This window comes from Astatotilapia calliptera, chromosome 10 (genome assembly GCF_900246225.1).
Source record: "Astatotilapia calliptera chromosome 10, fAstCal1.2, whole genome shotgun sequence".
NCBI lineage: Eukaryota > Metazoa > Chordata > Actinopteri > Cichliformes > Cichlidae > Astatotilapia > Astatotilapia calliptera.
The window spans coordinates 9,797,741-9,819,455 of NC_039311.1; the positions used below are offsets into that span (position 1 = coordinate 9,797,741).

At 39.9% G+C, this 21,715-nt stretch overlaps 2 protein-coding genes across 4 annotated transcripts; both read left to right on the forward strand.

Annotated features, from left to right (window-relative positions):
- The first annotated feature begins 2,142 nt into the window (after positions 1-2,142).
- On the forward strand, positions 2,143-6,865 carry LOC113031164 (protocadherin beta-15-like). The gene is made up of 4 exons (XM_026183102.1): positions 2,143-4,857; positions 5,795-5,856; positions 5,940-6,052; positions 6,356-6,865. Exons 1-4 carry the CDS (start codon positions 2,341-2,343, stop codon positions 6,625-6,627), a joined length of 2,964 nt encoding a protein of 987 aa, XP_026038887.1. The 5' UTR covers positions 2,143-2,340; the 3' UTR covers positions 6,628-6,865.
- Positions 6,866-12,983: 6,118 nt separating this feature from the next.
- On the forward strand, positions 12,984-19,333 carry LOC113031073 (protocadherin alpha-C2-like). 3 transcript variants are annotated; one of them, XM_026182953.1, is made up of 3 exons: positions 12,984-15,588; positions 16,908-16,944; positions 17,899-19,333. In XM_026182953.1, exons 1-2 carry the CDS (start codon positions 13,156-13,158, stop codon positions 16,917-16,919), a joined length of 2,445 nt encoding a protein of 814 aa, XP_026038738.1. In that variant the 5' UTR covers positions 12,984-13,155; the 3' UTR covers positions 16,920-16,944; positions 17,899-19,333. The 3 variants fall into 3 exon arrangements, with proteins under 3 accessions (XP_026038738.1, XP_026038739.1, XP_026038737.1); XM_026182954.1 differs by having other exon boundaries at positions 17,902-19,333; XM_026182952.1 differs by lacking the exon at positions 16,908-16,944.
- Positions 19,334-21,715: the final 2,382 nt, after the last annotated feature.

Genomic DNA, 21,715 nt, shown 5'->3' on the forward strand with positions numbered 1-21,715 from the left:
TGTTATGTTAAAAAGTACCTGTCATTGTGCTAGTTTTATGATGAATAGTATGCCGATTCTTGCTGCACAGCAATTTCTGTAAAAATCGAATGAAGACAAAGGCCTTAACATCTAATTTCCTCTCCATTCTTTCATTAACTGATTTTTTTGTTACTCTGTGGGGTAAAGAACAACAGTTTTGCAGTGCAACAAAGACTTTAATAAAAAACACAATCAAACGCACGCATGAGGTAATATCCAAATGGATCTTTTCAAGACTGTTCAATTACTTTTAATGAAAATCTGTGTTTACAGATGGATTACACAAATTGAAGTAAACCCTCTTTTTTCTCCTCTTTTACTGGGTGCATTTGATGAACTCAAATCACCACTTACTTTCTTATCTACCCTATATGAATGTATGCACACTAGACTGGCATATTATTAGCAACCTTTTCCTGTTTACCAGACTGTGGAAATTTATGCTGTTCATAGCAATTTACAAACCATCCAATGTTTGTGTTTAGCACCTCTTCCCCATTCGGTGACTGTCCATGAAATAACAGGAACACAAGAGGGGGATCTAAACACTTTGTGGCAAGAAAAACAGGATAGGTAGCTATGAATGTTCCTTGGAACCATGACAGTCGATCATGTGAAAAGACATTGTTGTCAGTTGGCTGTCGGCGTTTCATGCCAGTTGATGCGTAACATCTGCAATAGTTTTTTAAAGGGTTAAATGGAATTCAAAATGATTAGTTGCACTCAGAGCATGTTACATGATGAGCAGACCATTTAAGCAGAATGCAAAACACTGTTTCCAACGTTTTTCTGGGGTTTTTTTAAGGCAAAAGTAGGCTAACCTTTTCTAATCCTGCAGTTTTAAAGCTGAAAAGTGGTTAAAGACAAAGGGATTGATAGTCTACTTTAGCCCTTTAGTGAGGTGTGTGCGTGTGTGTGTGTGTGTGTGAGAGAGAGAGAGAGAGAGAGAGAGAGAGAGAGAGAGAGAGAGAGAGAGAGAGAGAAAGAGAAAGAGTCGGGGGTGACAGTAAGATAATCTCTTTTGTGTTTTTGATCCCTAAATGTGGTGGTTGTGTCCCCTTATGCCAGCTACTTAGTTTCTGCTATGCGTAAGTGATGCCATGTACTTAGGCTATGAAAAGCAGGTCAGTATGACCACTGAGAGAAAACCACATGTGCATCGCATGGATAGCCGTGGGATTATTCCTCACAAAATGTCTTAATTCCACTGTTCACTAATGATCCAGGGAAAATGCCCTCTAATCTCCATTCCATTAATTAAAAAGAGCATGAGCCAGTAGAAAACCTCACCATCTGCTGCAGTTTCATTCCTGCGGACAGATTGTGTTTTCAGTTTTAAACAGGGGAATGGGGATTTTTTTTCTTTTTTTCTGAGCAAATGGGTGAAGTAAGCATTGAGGTGGGTAGTAAACATAATGCAACTGCTCTATTTAAGTACTAATACACTGAAATATGTTCGGAAAAAGATGTTTTAAACAGTAACAGTGCCTGCCAGGGTACTTTGATGGGGTTTGCGCTTATTCATAACATTTTTACAGCTTACAGACTTCGCAGTCAGAATGACATTAACCTTTCGAAACTTCATTGATGTTTTGCCATAAATGAATATATACTGATTGTTTTTCCCTTTTATTTTCCTCTAACCTGACAAAGATTAAAACGAGATTCTTACACCGATGTTATTCTAATAAATCGTTATCACAGTTCCATTTTTTTTTTATAAGATAACAAGTTTGAGTTTCTACACGTGTTATTAATTTCTCAGTCATTTGTAGCAGGATCATTTTTGTTCTCTTTTTATTTCCTTATTTTGATATAGTAAAGGCATTTTTTGAAAATCTGAAAGTAGTTTGATTACATTGCACAATTATAACTTTTTGCCAGTTTTGTGGGTTAGCGTGACTACACTGCAGTAAGGTGTGCTTATGTCCGATTTCATTTCACTTTTATGCTCTGTTATAAGAAATTGAATGTTGTACTTTTGACCTGCAGTCAAAGTCTAGAGACTGTGACATAAATTTGATCAGGCTAGTAGGCGAAAGATTATCCCACCAGATGTCGTTTCTCCTCTATTGGAACAGTGGGGCCAATAATAAACACACACACTCACAGACACAGTAATCTGAGGCAGGCGAGTAGCCCTTGCGCGTCCCTTTCTCTCTTCTCTTCTCTTTTCTCTCGGGCAGGCAGTGGCTGTTCCAGTCCAGCCAGTGTCAAGTTTTATCCCGGCTGTATGTTGGACAGTTCAGATTCAATCATCTTTTATGAGTACACTACAGACATAGTCCTTGTGAGTTGCCGAATTGCTTCTGCCTACAGATGGACATACAGGGCGCGATGAAAAGACTGAGTGGGAAATGGCATGTAGTCTACTATTTGGCATTGTTCATGTATTTATTGGATGCAGTCTGGGGACAGATACGTTACTCGATCCCAGAGGAACTAGAGCATGGAGCTTTTGTTGGCAATATTGCAGAAGACCTGGGTTTGGATTTGGATAAGCTCTCCGCGCGCAGATTCCGGATAGTCTCTGGCACTAAGAAGCAGTATGTGGAGGTAAATCTGGAAAATGGAGTTTTGTTCGTCAATGAAAGAATTGATCGCGAAGAACTGTGCGAGCAGAGTTTGTCCTGCTCTTTTCACTTGCAAGTGGTTATAGAAAACCCACTGGAACTCTATAGGGTAGAGATGGAAATTTTGGACGTGAATGACAACTCCCCTAATTTCCCGTGGACCGAATTTAATCTGGACATATCAGAGTCATCTGCGCCAGGTTCCCGTTTCCCACTTGAGAGCGCACAAGACTTAGACGTGGGATCCAACTCCCTCCGCACCTACTTGTTAAGTGTAAACGAACACTTCTTCTTGGATATACAGACGCGCAGTGACGGCAGTAAATTTGCAGAGCTAGTTCTGCAAAACCCGCTGGACAGAGAGCAGCAGAGTGCGCATCAGATGGTGCTCACGGCCGTGGATGGAGGCGCACCGGAGAGATCAGGCACTGTGCAAATTGACATCACCGTTCTGGACGCAAACGATAACGCGCCTGTGTTTGATCAGTCGTTTTACAGAGTGAGGCTGGCCGAAAACGCGCCCAAAGGTACAGTTGTTATAAAACTTAACGCTTCCGATCTTGACGAGGGTTCCAACGCTGATATCAGCTATTCATTCAGTGGCCACGCTCCCATCAAGGTGCGCCAGCTTTTCAGCGTGGATTCAGAAACGGGGGAGATCAAAGTCAAAGGAGTGATAGATTATGAAAAGACCAGGATGCATGAAATTTATGTCCAGGCTAAAGATAAAGGCCCATCTGCCGTAGCAGTTCACTGTAAAGTGCTGGTCAGCGTTTTGGATAAAAATGACAACCTCCCAGAGGTGATCTTAACATCTGTATCCACACCTGTGCAGGAGGACGCTCCTCCCGGGACGGTAATAGCCGTCATAAGCGTGATGGACAAAGACTCAGGTGAAAACGGGAATGTGGACTGCGAGATTCCTCATCACGTCCCATTTCAGCTCCACTCGTCATTTAAGAATTACTACACTTTGGTTACCTGCGATTTTTTGGATAGGGAGGCAGTCGCGGAGTACAACATCACTCTCACTGCCCGAGATATGGGTTCCCCTCCTTTATTCACCAGGAAAACAATTTTAGTGCAAGTGTCTGATGTGAACGACAACACGCCGAACTTTAAACAGCCTTCGTACACTGTGTATCTGACAGAGAATAACGCGCCGGGGGCGTCTATTTGTGCGCTGACTGCACTGGATCCCGATTCTGGTCAAAATGCGTACTTGTCATATTCAGTCCTAGAAGGTGACATACACGGAATGCCCGTGTCCACGTATGTGTCCGTAAACTCAGACAACGGTAACATTTACGCGCTGCGATCCTTTGATCACGAGCAACTCAAAAACTTTCAGATCACGGTTCAAGCTCAAGACGCGGGATTCCCGCCTCTGAGCAGCAACGTTACAGTGAACATCTTCATTTTGGACCAAAACGACAATGCACCTGTTATAGTTTCACATGTTCCGCAAAACGGCACTGCGCCCAGCGAAACTGTGTCCAGATCAGTTGACGCCGGCTATCTCGTTACCAAAATCAGCGCGGAGGACGCAGATGCGGGTCAGAACTCGAGGCTTTTCTATGAGATGCTCCAAGCAACAGACCCGAGTTTGTTCAGCATTGCTCTTTACACGGGCGAAATCAGGACGATACGCCAGTTAGTGGAGAAAGACCCCACGAGGCATAGACTGGTCATTCTGGTGAAGGACAATGGTCAGCCACCCCTCTCGGCCACAGTTTCCATCATTCTGTCAGTGGTTGACAGCCTGCCAGATTCCCCGCCCGATCTGGGTGACCTGTCACTAAGCCCACATCACAGCACCAACTTTACACTGTACTTAATCGTGTCTCTGGGCGCAGTGTCCTTCACATTTCTAGTGGCTATTATCGTCCTCGTTGCGGTGAGGAGACTGAAAGGCAGACCTTCCAACAAAGAGTCCAAGTTCCCCTCCATCAGCTGCTGCTGCTGCTGCTCTCGTTCAGAAATATCCACTACCACAGAGGTGTTCAAAAAGTCCAACTTAAATGTCCGCATGTCCACGGGCGCGTCAGAGGTAAACAGCAATGGCGCACTCCCCCAGGTCTATTGCTACAAAATGTGCCTGACACCGGAATCATCCAAAAGCGACTTCATGTTCCTAAAACCGTGCAGCCCGGTAATGTCAGTTCAGCAGAATAATGCCAAGAGCACAGACTACCTGACTTCTGGATGGAGCGCGCTGGACCACAATGAGCTGTCCAACAAAAGAGCAGCAACCCCAAACGAGGTAATGTGCTGAAATGAAGTGAATGAATACACTAAGACAGTGCTTTTCCTTCTCTGTCTTACTATCCACTTTAAGGCATCACAAACTATATCCACTCTGTCATGTCTCATCCCAGCCCTCTTCCTGCCATGCTGCATTTTGTAGGCCTTCTACAGGCATAACTGCCATAAAACATCTAATATGCTGGGAGAAGATGGAGCAAAATCATTTACTTTACTTTACTGATGGTTTCCAAACACATGTATGCTAATCTGTAAAATCCCAAAGTCAGATTAGATGCTATTATGTATGCTGTGTACACGCATACACACACACACACACACACACACACATATAGATACATTTACATATAAAGATACATACATACATATATTATATACTTTACTACTTTATTTTATTCATCCCTTTTTTTTGGAATAAAACAAATGAGGTTGACTCTACACCTAGTAACTAATGAAATAGAAAATACAGCCTCAACCCTGTACCTTGTAGCAGTAAGCTACCCTGCTGTTTGGAAGATCACAGTGTGACAAGGTGTGTAACACGGGCATAAAAGGTGCTGCAGGGATAAAAGAGATACACGTTTTTATCACCAACTTGAAGCTATCTTTTGATGTTAACACAACTCCTGGCGCATTTGTGCTCTAGTCAGCAGCATTAGTGTCTGCACCTCACATTAGCCACATATTCTCAGATTAAGCAGTAACTCCTTTATCACTTTTCAAAGCCTTACTTTTATGTTTGACAGTCGCAAAAGATATGTAAGACAGAAAAAAAATGTGTCACAAGTTTAAAGCTTTAAACTGACTTTCTGTTGGCTTTCTCTTAACTTCAAACCTATCCACCGCTGACAGCCAACAAGACTACACCTACACAGCAGTGTTCTCCCTGAAGTTCTCACTGATATTCAAAGTTTCTTTATGTTTTAAACTGGCAGCTCAAGTATTCAAACAAGGACTGGACGTGGACCAATAACCAGCGCAACTCGGCATACAAGAGGTGAGTACATAGCTGATTCAGTTGGGCAAACACTCACACACACACTTGAATTTACACTTCTGTTATTTCTCTTATCTTTCCAGGTATAGCTCAGCAAATATGGAGGGCACGCTTTCACGCCAACCAAAATTTGACTCTGATGGGTTTTCCTGCTCTGTGGCACCACAGTACTGGACTTGGGGGAACCACATGAATGGTGGGTGGTAGATGTGCAATTTTGGCACATCATGTAAACGAGGGTGGCGGTGTGGCTGGGATTTCTGTGCCTGAGGATTTACTGCGACATTAAAAACCAAAAGGGAGATAATACCAGGCCCCTAAACCGGGGGAATTTTAATGCATCAACATGAGGATTATAAGTCCCTGAAAGAAGTGTTATTTGCACAAAAAAAATTAAGAAAATGCCTTTAAAACCGCCTTATTCAAATCAAAAAGACTGTATTTAAATATGAAGAAATAATCTCCAAAAGCAAATTTTAATGCATGCATATTTTTACAGACTGCAAGATGCCTCTTCAAGAGGGAGCAGCTCCAAACTATTCATGGACTAACAAGTCCACACAGCCTCATCCTGAAACACCGGACTACCAGCACAACGTGTACATTCCGGGCACCACAACTGGCTACAGCACTCTGAAGCTGGCACCAAGAGGAGAACTGGACGTATACAACACCTTCTCCACTTTTGGAAAGAAAAAGAAATTCATCTCAAACTATGAACAATCTTTTGACAAAGATGGCAGTCATATAAGTAATTCTATATTTAAGTAATCCAAAACGTCAGCGACGACATGCCAAACACTTGTTGTCAATGTACTGGTCATGTTTCCGTAGCTTCTCTGTGTGTCAAAGCTGTGAATAAACTACTGTAACTGTGCTAGCAGTACCTTTCATAGGTTGCTATTAATAGCCAGCATTTAACAAATGTACTTTTAAGGTGTGATTTATTTTCTAAAATATAAAACTACAACTGTTTTACTACGACAATAAAAGGTTTGTGCGACTAGTATCCTGCATGTCTTTATCCATTTACTGTCCATAATGCACAGGCAATGCAAAACAGTATGGAAATGTACCGAAAGAGAAGTCGAGAAAAGCAATGTAACATCTTTTTTTTTTTAATTAAAGCAATTAATCTGTCAAATATAAATAAAAAAGAGGATTAAGTTGAAGAGTGTAAGCACTGAAGCTGTACATCTTACACTGAGGGATTTTGTTACAGGGAATAACATCACAGCTATAATATATTTCCTCTGTCTCGTGCAGTCGACCATCACACTAACACGTCACAGTGAATTGTTGGTGACATTTTGAAGGGCAATAACGCCAGTGAAGTGATGCAGATCCTGTAAGGTTATGGCAAAAGACTTACAGCTCCTGGACAGTAAGTGGAAAGCATAAGAGCACATAATTCACTTATGGGTTGCATGTATTCATGATGCATTCATTATTAGTGGTTGGGCTTGTATATTAATGAGTGTTTACATAATTATTCTTAGTAGGAATTATTACTCTGTATATATGCTATGTACAGAATAAATGAATAAACTTGAGACCAGCTCAAAAAACTTCATTTGTTTTTGTTATGGTTTTTTTTTTTTCTTTTTTTCGGGGGGGGGGGCTCTTTCGACAAAGCTGCTACATTTTTATGGCTATGTGAAGAACCAAAGTTAACTTTGGAAGTTAATGTGACTCAAAAGTGATGGTCACTTTCACCATGAATAACTATGCACATGGGGTAGCTCAGGTAGTAGAGCAGGTCAACTAGTAATCTGAAGGTTGGTGGTTTGAACCACGTCTGCTCCAGTGTGCATCCTGAATGTCTTTGGGGAAGATACTAACCCCAAGTTGCTCTCCAGTGCCCCAGTGGGGGTACGAATGTGTGTAAATGTTAGCGTGAATGAGGTAAACCGCTTAGAGTGTTCAGATAGAGTACAAAAGTCTTATATAAGATCCCATCCATTTACATCAGTGCACTATGGTGTAAGAGTGAAACAAATAGATGTTCTTTTTGCTACCTATTAAAAGACACCACTTCAATGTGGTCTTCCATTAAAACGCTTTTAGAAAACGATGAGTAAAAATCTAATCTTCACATTAAATCAGTTGTTCTTTGCCAGCTGCTGACACTAATGCTGGGCTCCACTGGTTCCAGAGGTGAAGCATCCAGTCATATTTTAAAGATAAAACTATGATGTGTTTGGGCATATGGCTTTGAATGCCTTTTAACCTTCTTCATGAAGCTTTCCTTAGTAAAGACACGGCTTTTAAACTGCACTGTGGGAATTATCCACAGGATCCATTGTCTTTAACTGAGCTATTACAGGCTAGTGGGTTAATCATGGGCTAGGGCCTGACTGCCTCAGTGAACTGCTTCAAGCTGAGTGCCAAGGGCCATTTTGGACTCTGAAAATCAAGTCATGAGGATAAAACCTGGAAAAAAAAAGAAAATTTTACTCTGTTATACAGAGACTATTAGGAATTTAGAAAACAAGTCCAATTATGCCCGTAACAACATCCTGCCAGAAATTACAGATAACGAAGCCAACATTTATCTTTGACTGTATCATAACCAAAAACAGCCGAGCTTAGCAGTCCCATGTGCTCTAAGCAGGGACAGACAGCATATGCCCAGCTTCTGCTCTGTGTAAAATCTATTCACAGCCAAATCTGTGCTGCTTTATTTTCCTTTATCTCCAGTGACTATTCCCCCCACCAATCCATAGCTCCCACATCTCCAGCCAAGTGCAGGGATTTCATCTAATCTCCACCAGAGGGCGCGTTTACTTCATACATCTCTGGTGTGTTTTGGTGTGTCTTAAATGCGTTAATAATAATAAATATTAAATAAACATTAAATACGTTCCTGTTTCTTTTAATCGGTAAGTTAGTTGTTATGTTTAATTTGTGGTTTGATATATATATATACACACATTCAAAGCTCTTTTTTGGACGTGGGTAGTCTCTTGTTCTGTCCTCTGTCAAGGTGATTTCACACTGTTTGAGATTACTGAAAATTAACCTGTTGCCAATCAGATGTCTCAGATAGTCAGATAGTATTTGCACAGCAGGTCATTATTTGATGGTTCTTTTCTCCCTTCATATTTTGTCAGTTTTCACAAGTTCTGCAAGACCACTGAATGAAACACATCATCAAAGCATGACAGAACCTCTGTCATGGTTTACAGATGGCTACTGTTGTACCTGGCCTCCTTACATATTGATGAGTGAGTACATACATACATAATTACATACTGTACATACATACATATATACATACATACATACATAATTACATACATACATACATACATACATACATACATATAAATAAATTTAATTTTTAAGCTTGCCACTTGCAAGAAATGTGAACAAATTGGTTCTTTGCTTGTTGTCTGTTATATGTAGACACAACACTGGTTAATCGGTTGAGGAGGATGCTTTTGTTATGTTTGAATGATTCATAGATAGTGTTTAACAAACAAACAAAGAGTGCTTAGGTACAAGGACTGCTGAAAACGCAAAATGAAATGAAAAAAGTATCCAGTTATCATGGATATATACATAATTAAATAATACATTTAATGTGGATGGGAGGATGGGGTGTGAGGGGGGGCACTTTTCAAATTAGGGTTGGTTCAAGACTTTTGCACAGTCCTGTAGTTGTAATCTTTCTAGCAAATGATTAAACAAGCTGAAACAAACTGGTTCAGTAAATCTCTGTTCCTAATTAAGGCTCAGATGGCGTATGTGGTGCTTCTTGTTACGCTTGGTGAGGAGCTTGATCTCTTCCTCCTCTTGAGTAAAAGGTTAAAATGAGTTAACGTGTCATAATTAATTAAAATTAATTAAAACGCAAAAACAGTGGGCTATGTGAAGCTGCTGCCCTGGCAATCGCGGTTATAAGTTGAGGAAAACAGCCAACAACAGAAGGTATGTAATGAACTATATTTTACTTTCTGCACAGACTCAAAGTCAACTCATGGAAAGATTGAAAGAATTCATGATAGTAATAAAAGCATAACAGTGTTTACATATATGGCACAGGAGCAAAGTGTTTGAGCAATTCTTTCAAATGCATTAAAGACAACATGGTGTGTGCTTTGCATGTACAGTGTTTTCTGTAATTTTCTGTGTTGTCACTGGATGGAGCCAAAGGAAAAGAGAGAGATTAAGCATCACCCTCATCTTGTCATCTGCCATGTCAACACAAAATGGTTTAAGCTTGCAGAAAAAGCTGACAAGTAAAAATATGACAGCTAGGAGAAATAATGAGAAGCACTGTATGCTGCATAGGCTGTATTAAAGGGGGAGACTGAAGCTTCTTTGCAGTAGCTTAGCTCAAAAGGAAAAGGAAACTTTGCATCACAGGATTAGTAGAAGAGACTCAGGCTGCATGAAGACATGGAGGTAAAAAAAAAAAGAAAGAAGCTAAACCAAAGGGTGACGGGTTGTCTTCACTGACATCTCATCAGTAAAGTTAGTAAAAAAGAAGAAGAAGAAAAAAGACTGCATCTCCAGTTTAAAATAACACTTTTAGATGGTTTTAAAATATACATGAAACAAAATGTGACCATTTAAAATGATTAAAGCTTTTATATATATATTTTTTATATGCCTGGATTTTCAAGTTGGACTCTTTGTCCTTATTGCAAACAATCTTCTGTTTTTCCCCTTGCTTTTGGAACTTTAACCTTTGACTGAATCATTACCTCCATTTAGCATATTTTTTAAGAGCTTGACTCTTTTTGGCCATTAATAACAGAATAACCCTTTAAAAGTCTTTCTTGTTGCAAATGCAAGTTGCATTTTTCAGTTGCTCAAGCAAACTGAAAAAGTTTGCATGGGCCTCTAGGGAGCAGTTTCACTGGAAATGCATGCATTAAGTGGTCAGAAGGATACTCTGTCATGTTTGAATGTTTCGTGGATCCAAATGATTTATTAAGTGATTAGCTTTTTTCACTCCAAGTGGCAGCCAAAAACAAAGTCCACAAAACCTTGGGGCGACAGCCTGGAAAAGAATGCAAAGGGACAATGAACTAAAGCAAACTGAAAACAGACACAGGAGGAGAGGATATGCGAAACACCAGGGTAATGAGATACTGCTGAAACTAATCCAAGAAGACAAGAAACCAAGCTGGGAACAAACACAAGCGACTGAAGCTGCCCAAATAAAACAGGATGTAACAAAATGAGGGCACACCTAACACCGAAACTGAGATTAAACCACAGACACATAGAACACAATAGGGCAGGAAAAGTGAAACAGTAACTATATTTAATGATTAAAAAAGTAATCATATCTAAAACTAAGAAAACCTGAAAATAGAATCAAAAGCAGAACACGAACAATGCACATGATGCACACTGATCCGAAGATCGTTTGTCCCTTACACATACATTGGAAAAAGAACTCTTGTAAGATGATGGATACTTTTTTTTCAGAGCATCCGAAATTATTGTTTGTTTGTTTTTTTCAAGCTGTTTAATTCATTTAATTTGGCTCTGGAGAGTCTGTAACAGCTGCATGATTATCTTATCAGAGGCCTTTCATGTGTGCTGGGAGCCAACAGAAAGTCAATCAGTTCAGCAAATGAGGGTCTTGGTTGCACATGTCCTAAATGAGAACTAATGTGCATGCTCACGGGCCTAAAATGTGGAAGCAGATGTAAGTACCTCATGGAGGACCTTTGGTATATGCACTGATAAGCAACTTTCATTCAAATGAATGAGGCGCTGTCCTGAACTGCAGTATCCACTTTTCCTCAGCTCACCCCAATTGAAGCCCCATTCTTCATTCAAAGTCACTTTATTGTGTTTTCTTGTTGTTGTTTGGGTACTTACAAAAAACATTACATTTCATACATACTCTATCCATTTGGGCACTTTGGTACATTTTTCTTCTTCGTGTGGGTGCCTTAGGTTGCACTGTATCATGTTTACCGCTGAGCACCTTTGAGGGTCATAAAAAGCATCTCCTTCATTTCTTTGTCAAGTAACAGTGAGAGCTACAGCAGATAAATTTGGCAACACCTCCATGGCGTCCGTTTCTGACATCCATTCCTTTTCTTCTGCTTCTCCACTTCAGAGGGGGCCTGGAGTCTATTCCAGCTGTCATAGGGTGAAAGATGGAGTACACCGGGGTACACCGATATACTGGACAGGTCACCAGTCTGACACAGGGCAAACACAGAGAAAGAGAGCAACAACATTCACACTCACATTGATGCCAAATTTTAGAATCACCAGTTAACCTAACCCCAGTAACTGCCAGTCCCTGACAGAACCCACGCAAACATGGGGACAACATGCTACCTCCACACAGAAAGGCATCACAGAGCGACGACGGTGATGAAATGAACATGATTTTAAAAATGAGACATAAAGGGATATGATTCTGTTAACTCTTCTGACTCAATTGATTATATTGTTTGACTTTCATAACAGGCAGCACGGTGTCACGGTGGTTAGCACTGTTGCTGCACAGCAAGAAGGTCCTGAGTTCAATTCCTGAGTGTGAATGGTTGTCTGTCTTTGTGTGTTAGCCCTGTGACAGACTGGTGTACCCCGCCTCTTGCCCTATCACAGCTGGAATAGGCTCCTGCGACCCTGAAAAGTGGAAGTGACTGAATGAATGGACTTTCATAACATCAGAGGACCAGAGATGAGCAAACACATGCTCACCAAATTTATGATTTTTCTAAAGCCTATGATATGCTCTTAATCAAAGACGCTGCTATTATGCAAAGAATGAGTTAATTATCAAATATTAATTTTAAAAAATACATTAACCGGAACTAGTTATTATTGCTGTTGTTGCTGTTTTTTCTTTGTTTTTTTTGTTTTTTAATCCAGTCAGCCATCTGTCAGCCAGCCATCCATTTCTTTTCTTTTTTTTTAATTTTTAATCAATCAATTATTTATTTTTTTTGCTCTATGCTCTATTAGACAACACACGATGCAAGCTGTTGCACAAAATGCCAAAAATATTCTTTAAAAAACACAAAGAAAGAAAGAAGGGTTCCATATGGGCACCCTTTAATTTCACTGAGGAGACCTCGCCAGTCTGCTCAAGCCCTGCTCAGACGTTGCATACGCCCCTGCAGAGCAGAGCTGTGAGAGCCCCCCCTCTCCTCCTCCAGCGGCACTGTGCTGTAAATGGCCTGCTGCAGCTACAGCTACAAGTCGTGGAGGCAAGAATGACACCGGCGCTCCCCTACATCAAGACAACTTGAGCGTAAGAACGGATTTGTTTCATTAATTCCTTTAAAATAATAATAAGATATATACCAAAACACGATGGCGCTTATCCCTGCATCTTTACGGACACGGTTAGTGGTGGGTGTTTTTTCGTTCTTTGCAATGTGGGGATTTGCGCTCTCCATCACTCGGTACTCTATTCCGGAGGAAATGGAAGAGGGTTCCTTTGTTGCTAATCTGGCCACAGATTTGGGTCTGGATATTCGCAGTTTGGAGGAGCGCAAAGCAAAACTCGATGTCATTCACAGTAAAAATTACCTCGACATCAACAAAGATACGGGGGAGCTGGTTATCCGCGAGAAGATAGACCGGGAAAGCATATGCATGACTAAAACAACCTCGTGTTTTCTGAAAATGGATGTCATACTTTCAAGCCCGGTTCGCATTTTTAACATCGAGCTGGAAATTATGGACATAAATGACAACGCGCCGGTGTTTCGCAGAAAGACAATGCACTTAGACATTTCGGAGGCAACCCTTCCCGGTGAGAGATTCTCACTGACAAACGCCGTGGATGCGGATGTGGGGGCGAATTCAATCAAGACCTACTATCTCAGTGAAAGCAAATACTTCAACATCGACATCCAGACCGGCAGCGATGGCTCCAAATATGTCGATTTAGTGCTTAGTGGTAATTTGGACCGTGAGGAGCATGCTGTTCACGATTTAATTCTAACCGCTGTGGATGGAGGTGTGCCTCCTCGCTCCGGCACAGCCAGCATCATTATTAACGTCCTGGATATCAACGACAACGCCCCCATATTCAGTCAGCCGGTATATGCAGTCAATGTCTCGGAGAACTCGGCAGCAGGAACGGTGGTCATGACCTTAAATGCAACAGACTTAGACGAAGGCACAAACGCCCAGTTGGTATACTCACACACACTGTACACATCGGAGAAGACACAAGAGCTATTCTCACTTGATCCAAATTCAGGTGAGATCAAGGTGAAGGGGGTGATCGATTATGAAGAGAGTCAGAGTTTTGAGATGCACATACAGGCACAGGACAGAGGGACGAACCCTCTGTCCGGACACTGTAAAGTCACAGTGTTTGTGACAGATCTCAATGATAATTACCCTGAAGTGACTATCAAGTCTCTGAAAAGTTCGCTGACTGAGGATGTCTCTGTAGGGACGCTGATTGCAGTGGTCAGTGTGAGCGACAGGGACTCTGGAGCCAACGGAGAAGTGGAGCTCTCTCTAAATAGGCAAGAAACGTTACCGTTTCTCTTAAGCAAGTCCTCTGAGGGTTACTTTGAAATGCTAGTGTCAAAACCACTGGACAGAGAGGTAATAAGCAAATATGACATCATACTGAGAGTGACAGACAAAGGTGTGCCACCCTTATCGGAAAATGAAACCATCACTTTGGAGATACTGGATATCAATGACAATGCACCTACATTCTCCCAGTCGTTCTACACAATCCATGTCATGGAGAACAATCCACCGGGGGCATTATTGACATCTCTGAGCGCATTTGACCCAGATCTGAATGAGAACCAGTACTTGGTTTATTTCATAATGGAGAAAGAAATCGTTAACACTTCTATGTCGATGTTGTTTTCCATCAATCCTGAGAATGGTGATCTTTATGCCCTGAAGACCTTTGATTATGAGAGAGAAAGGGACTTTCTTTTCCACATTGAGGCAAGAGACTCTGGTGTTCCCCCGCTGAGCACCAATTGTACCGTGCATATTATTATTCTGGATCAAAATGACAACACCCCTCTCATAGTGTCACCTTGGCGCGCACAGGGCTCTGTTGTAGAGGAGGTGATACCGAGGTCGACTGATAAGGGACATTTGGTGGCCAAAGTGATCGCCATTGATGCAGACTCTGAGCAGAACGCCAGAGTCACATATCAGCTACTTCAGATCAGCGATTCAACCCTCTTTAGCCTGGATCAGTACAACGGTGAGATCCGGACAACAAGGATGTTTAGTTACAGAGATCCAAGACAACAGAGGCTGGTAATTGTTGCTAAAGACAATGGTCAACCTTCTCTTTCTGCTACTGTCACCATCAAGATATCAACAGTGGAACATGCAATGGCCTTTTCAGAGACTACAGAGCTTCCACTAGACTATGACATGTTCACTGACCTAAACCTCTATTTAGTGATCGGTTTAGGAGCCGTGTCCTTTCTGCTACTGATAACCATCTTAGTTATTATTGTGCTCAAGTGTCAAAAACCAAAGCCAAAGGCCATCAAGATCCCTCCAGCCAATAGAAATAGCGTGATCAGCAGGAACAGCGTGATCAGCCAGAGAAGCTCCACTATCGCAGATTCCACGCTGATCTCCAGCGATGCCTACTGGTACAGCTTGTTCCTCGCAGAGACCAGGAAGGGCAAAGTGGTCGTGAGACAGCCCATAATTCCCAAAGGAGCTGGGTATTTTGTTTCCAGCATACCCAGGAGCATAGGGCCAAGTGAGACCACAGATTCCAGAGCATCAACACTGGAGGTATGTAGAAATATCGGATGGGTTTGGTAAAAAGCTTAAAAACGTTGAAATTGCCCATATGGAAAAGATATATATAAATCTTATAAAGTTTGTATCTGTCTTGTGTGAAACTTGTATGAAAAGCATACAAGCGTGAAAACACTTGAGTTGAAGTTTCCTTCAACCTGCATTCAAGTATAAATCAGAAATACTGTACTTATACTCGACAACATTTCAGAAGTAAATATTGCAAGTTTGAGGTTAATCCTGAAGTGAAGATTTTACCAAGTCTCGGGATCCCCTGAAGGAGGCCAACCTCTGGCTTAGTTTAAACTATTGAACTGTATATAAATCAAATGACGTACTGTAATATGTAATAATGTGTCATTTTTCAGTGTGTTTAATAATAATATTTATGAAGGATTTTGAATGTTAATTCAGGCTGTTTAAAAGTGTAGGACTGGTACTTTTACTTGGGCAAAGGATCTTAGTACTTCTTCCACTGCAGTGACTCCTCGCTTGTACTTTGAAATGCATTCAGGATGACACGACTGACTGAAAAATCAAAGCGCTTTCTATTATTTACCTTGGGTCTGTGTCATGGGTCTGATGGGCTAGTTTTCTCTGCAGTCTGAAATCTGATATGAGTTGAAAATAAAAGTGGGGCTAAAGTTTTTAGAATGGATGAATTTGATAATGACTATAAGTAATTTCATTGACATTAATCAAGTGAAATGTATATTGTAATGAATAATAATGCACCTATTTTCAAAATTATTGGAAATAAGTTACAAGTAAGAGGACAGCTCAATTTATTTAGTTTAGTTTAGTTTTTTCATCAAGCATGTGTTTCTAGAGCAAATCATCAGTGCTGCTATTGCATAATTAGGCCAAACAAGTCCACCCCACAAAAAATTGTCACTTTTTGATGTCTTATGTAGCATGTAGGTCATGTACTGCAGATGCATAGCACAGAATAATAGCATAACTGGTAGGTGCAAGAGCGGGAGTACTACAAAGAAGATCAGACGTGGGAGGGTTGTCTTCAAGGACAAGCGAGATGCCTCTTGAGTCTCTAGCAGTGTTCTGGCACACTGTAGACTATCAACAATGCATGGATGCTAAAAAAATGATCCAGATGTTGTTTCTGTTTGTACAGCTGGACCTGCAGAGTAAACTGAATCGAGTGATCCGCTGAATGATCAGCATAAATATGCATGTTGTACGGGGGCATATGGAGGGAAAGAGACAAACACCCATGTATGATGTGGATGTATTGTGAGCGTGAGTTCGAGTGTCTGCATTACCACTGAATTTGTCTCTTTTTTTCTATTCTTAAGTACTCAAAATGAAAGGAAGTCCATTCTACAACTGGAGGTATGCTGGTTGCTAACTACATCTGTAGAGCCACTATAATTGTGTAGACATTTTCTATCTCTTTCTATTTGGTGTTCGTTCTTCGTTTGGCTCTAAAAATTTGGATTTTATACAATTTTTTTTTCTGATTCTTCTTTTTTTTTTGCTGAAATCATTTCCCAAGATATTTTCCTGATTAAATAGAACAGGTTACACTAGCCCACAAAAAAACAACACTCCCCTCTAATTCACTGCTACTGTGAGCATTAAAATCTAAATTGGCTGGTCTCTGAAGTGAGAAAACCATGTATCAGCTTATAACAAGAGCTGAGATTAGAATAAAATTGGCTGCTTGTCAGATCTGTGTTGCGCACATCTGGCTAGCTTGGTAGAGATTCAGGGCAAAAGTGATGGCACAGACATAAAAAAAGGATTAAAGAATGAATTGCCCTGAGTGGATTCTCAGCATACCTGAGAGCAGTGACTATATAAACTCAGATCTCCACATATAAACTCTGTTAGGTGACGTTTTAAATGTCGCAAATGAATTATGCCCTATTCTTTTCCCCCCACGTCAAAAAAACATTAGACAGTTTAATATTGGCATACCAAAATACCAAATAGCACATTGTGATGCTTGCTTGTGCATGCTTTAGTCACACCTTCTGCTTCCCTTATTTCAGTTAATGACTTTGATATTTTATTTTAGTCATGTATGTTAGTCAAACAAATTTTTTTGTATTTTTAAATTTGTAGATTGATTTTTTTTAAAAAAAAAACAAATTTAAAAAACAATCCTGATTATGATTGATTTAGTGACTTATCTTTCAATTTAAAAGTCCCTAACGTCTATTGACATGTCAATGATGGTGGCAGTAACCAGTCACGATCCACTGTTGCATGAGTGAGGACTTTCTGTAAGTTTATATTAAGACTTACTTCCTGTGTTGGCTAATTCTATGTTCTTTCTCTCAGCAGGGGCCCAGAAGAGAACTGCCATGATATAATCATCTCTTCATGGGAGTCTTTGGCTAAAAAATCTTCCCTGTGACTCACAAAGAAGATGTAAAAAAAAAAAAAAAAACCAGAAACAAAAAAAACATCTGCTAGTCCCTCTGCTCCAGCTGTTCTTTCTCTCTGCTTCCTCCATTGGCCACTAACCACCTCAGCCTTCCAGCTTTGTTAATCTTTTAAGCATGAATCTGCATGATTCTACAACTAAGTATTCAGACAACAATTTGAAATAGTTTCTGGCAGGATATGTGGACATTACTGAGCAGACCTCATGTCATAAATCATTCCCTTCATGATGTTCTGAAACTTTTAAATAGACAATTTTGCCTTTTTTCTCCAGAGTTTAAGCTGAGTGTTGTAGTTGTAGAAACCTTCAGTACTTTGCAATATTCTTAAGTTCAAGTCAGGCAGCATTTCATATAAGCAAGAGTTCAAAATATGCCTAAACCTAAATATACAAGTGAATCAGGGTGAATATACTTCTTCCATAATACTGATATAACATAACTGCAGCTGGTTATGTCACTGATTCAGCCTTTTTGTCTTGTTTCTTTTTCGGTTTTTAATAAAACGTTTCTACTCTATTATGGGTCTTGCTGGTTAGTAAGATTCATATGCTTTTAGTTGAGCTGTTTTCACACATGTGCTCCAGAAAATATTGAGAGAATTACTGAAGGACATTGTCTACAATTGCCCTTTTCACATGTAGCACACAAAAGGGGAATAGTCGGTGTCAGATGCTTTCTCATTACCAGATAGACGAGAGTGCTGCCTTGGCGGAGTGTGCAGAAAGCACACTTGCTGTGAATTCACTGGGCAATTACCTGCTCTAGTCTCAAATGGGTGCATTCAGATGTTACATGGTGTTTTTACTAAAGAGCTGTCAGGGTAAAGACTGTTAAATGTCCAAAATGACATTTGCTTTCTCACGTAGAGCTCTGCTGGTTAATGCTGAGGAAAGTTTAGGCCCACAGTGCAAGTGTGAAAACAGCTGTAGTAAGTTTCTAAGAAAAAGAGCAAAAAAAAGATTTTATTCAATTTTAAATTTTTTAAACAGTATTTGTTGTACTAGAGAAGTTATGAATGTGTCAAAGTGATGAAAAAGAATGAAAGATAAGAAAACTAAAAAAAAAACAATCACATTATAGGTGATACATTGTTTCTCTTTTCATTTGATTGTAGATAGATTAGTCGTATAGGGACGATAACAAGATTACAAAAGTTAACTAACAACAGATTTACGTTTTTTATCTGACGTGTATGAGCTACACAAAAATATTGAACTACACAAATATTGAACAATTTTCATTTTCACACTGTAGTTTGAGCTTGTCTCATTACGTTGTACTAAGCAAGGGGTCTGGAGGAGGGGTGCGCTTACACCTCTTTTTTTTTTTTTTTTTAACTGAGGTAATCACAGAGTGGGGTGAGGCCAGAGTGGGGGACATGTACAACTCTCAGACACAATGAACCGTATTTTGAAAAAACACAATCAAATATCAAATGTCAGTTTAACTGTCTGTGAGAAGATTTGCTTATTACAAGCTATCATCTCTTCGGGCTCATTTCCTTAAAAGTTCACAGTTCAAATAATAACTGTGTTCACTCATTGCACAAAGTGCAAATTGATTAATTTAATATGAAAACAAAGGAATAATATAGAGCAAGTATATCCAAATGTATTTATCTTTGCCAGGGTACAAAGGGATATCAGGTACAGGCATGGCAATTTAGGAATATTATTGTTTTTATATATTTTTTGGTAGTAACTTTTAATGCTGCTTTTGTGAGCTTATTTGAGGGCATTTTTTGTTGCATATTTGTAGTTTAGTGTACGTAATGTTGTTTTGATGGTGTACATATTAATATATAAATAATAAAACTAGAATACTTCTCTTGACCTCAAAAGTAGCGCTGTTGCACTACGAATAAGCCCAGGACTTTCATGACTCAGAAACAAGGAGCTTATTAATACCACTTATTAGGGTGCTAATTGATCAAATGTAACTGTATGTGGTAAAAGTATTGGATTATGAGAAGAAGAGCGCAGTGTTAATTATGCTCACAGCATTAAAGTGCAGACTCTGCAAGTTCAGAAATCTGCTGAACCCATACGTGGAGCGTGAAAAGCATTAAGCAGATGCCAGCACTTTGAATCTGAATCTAAATGTGATCGGAGCACTCCCTTCAGTAATGCAGTGAAGGTAGAAGATTTCAGGAAGTATCAGTCTTCACATTTAGAGTCAGTGAAATTGAACCTCTCTTCCTCTCTTTTGCACCAGGCTTCCCAGACATAAACACATCTTTCTGGCTGTCTGTCAGGCTAACGATGTCACGTAATAAACGATTTCTCGCTGTGAAGAACGTTTTATATGTTTAATTCATGCCTGAACCAATTCGAACAGTGTTTAAAATGATTTTTTTTAGAATTGCACATACGATGAGCTCTTTGTGTGCCTTCTGCATTGTAAAAAATAAACATGACTGTTGATGAATGAAATAATGGCATTCCACTAGTATTACAAATTACACTGACACCCATGATACAATACCTTGAATTTCTTGTTGGGTGGGGCTCAGCCTTTTGGTTTCAGAGCAGGTTTTCAGTTAAAAACAAAGAAACAAACAAAAAAAAGCAACAAAAAAAAACATGCATTTACTGTAAAATGAAGTGCTTTGTACTTTGTTTTTTCTACAGTAGACTTTTTTGATATTTTCTGTATTCACTGTGACTGAATGGCACAGGAGGTGCTTGTGCTCAGTATTGTAAACGTGAGTAATTCTCATGCGTACACAGCTCAGTTTTTTTTTTTACTTTTCTCCTTCTCACTTATTTGCCAGTCAGACTGTACAGTATGCTTTGAGAGTCGCATCAAATGTTAGCCAGTTCCATCCCATTTAATGAATCAAAGACAGTATGGGTGAGAATGGTCTTGCTTTGTTTTCAAGTCTAGTCAATTGTCAGATTTTGATGTTGCTTATTTGGCTTAAATGTTCTGCCTGATCATGCTAGTTTGAATAAAGCTTTTTAATCTGTCTTTCTATTGTTTCTCTAATGAAGAATGAAGCTGAAGTGATCAGAAGTGACTTCTTCAATATGATGTTCTCTCTTCCCCCTCTTCCTTGCTCTCTCAAATTCCCTCACATACACACATTTTGACCCAGTTTCTCTTTATAACGCTCTGTACTAATTCTTGGAAATTGAAAACTAAATAAAGGAGATGCGCCTGCAGTTCAAATCACAGAAGCAGACAAATAATAGCTTTGTCAGGATTAGTAAAAGCCATGAGCCAAATTGCAGTAGTCTGCTCTTCGCTGTGGCCACACAGGGCTTTTAGTTTGTAGTCCTATGGCAGACTCATGTATGAGAGTACTGTGAATTTGTATCACTAGCTATTGCCACTGCTATCAATAACAGCAAATTTCTATCTGTTATCTGGCTAAATAATAACAACTTCCATACCTGGATTGATGTGATTTACAGTGTCTTTCACAGTAATGATCTGGCTTGCTTTTCAAACAAAATCAATACCTGTATATAATAAAACTATTAAGGATAGTATTGACTGAAATCTAGTAGATTTGGATAATAAAATTGAGAAACAGTCCTGTGTCTCAGCTGTATGCTGGTCAGTTCAGAAATACAGCACCTTGTAAAATTACACAATACTATAGAGAAGGCCCAAAAGTTCTTAAGTAACTTGTGCTTTAAAAGATCCTGAAGTAGGTCAGTGCAAATGAGCAGTGCAACTGTGGCTACATCCCATGTGCTGAGTGC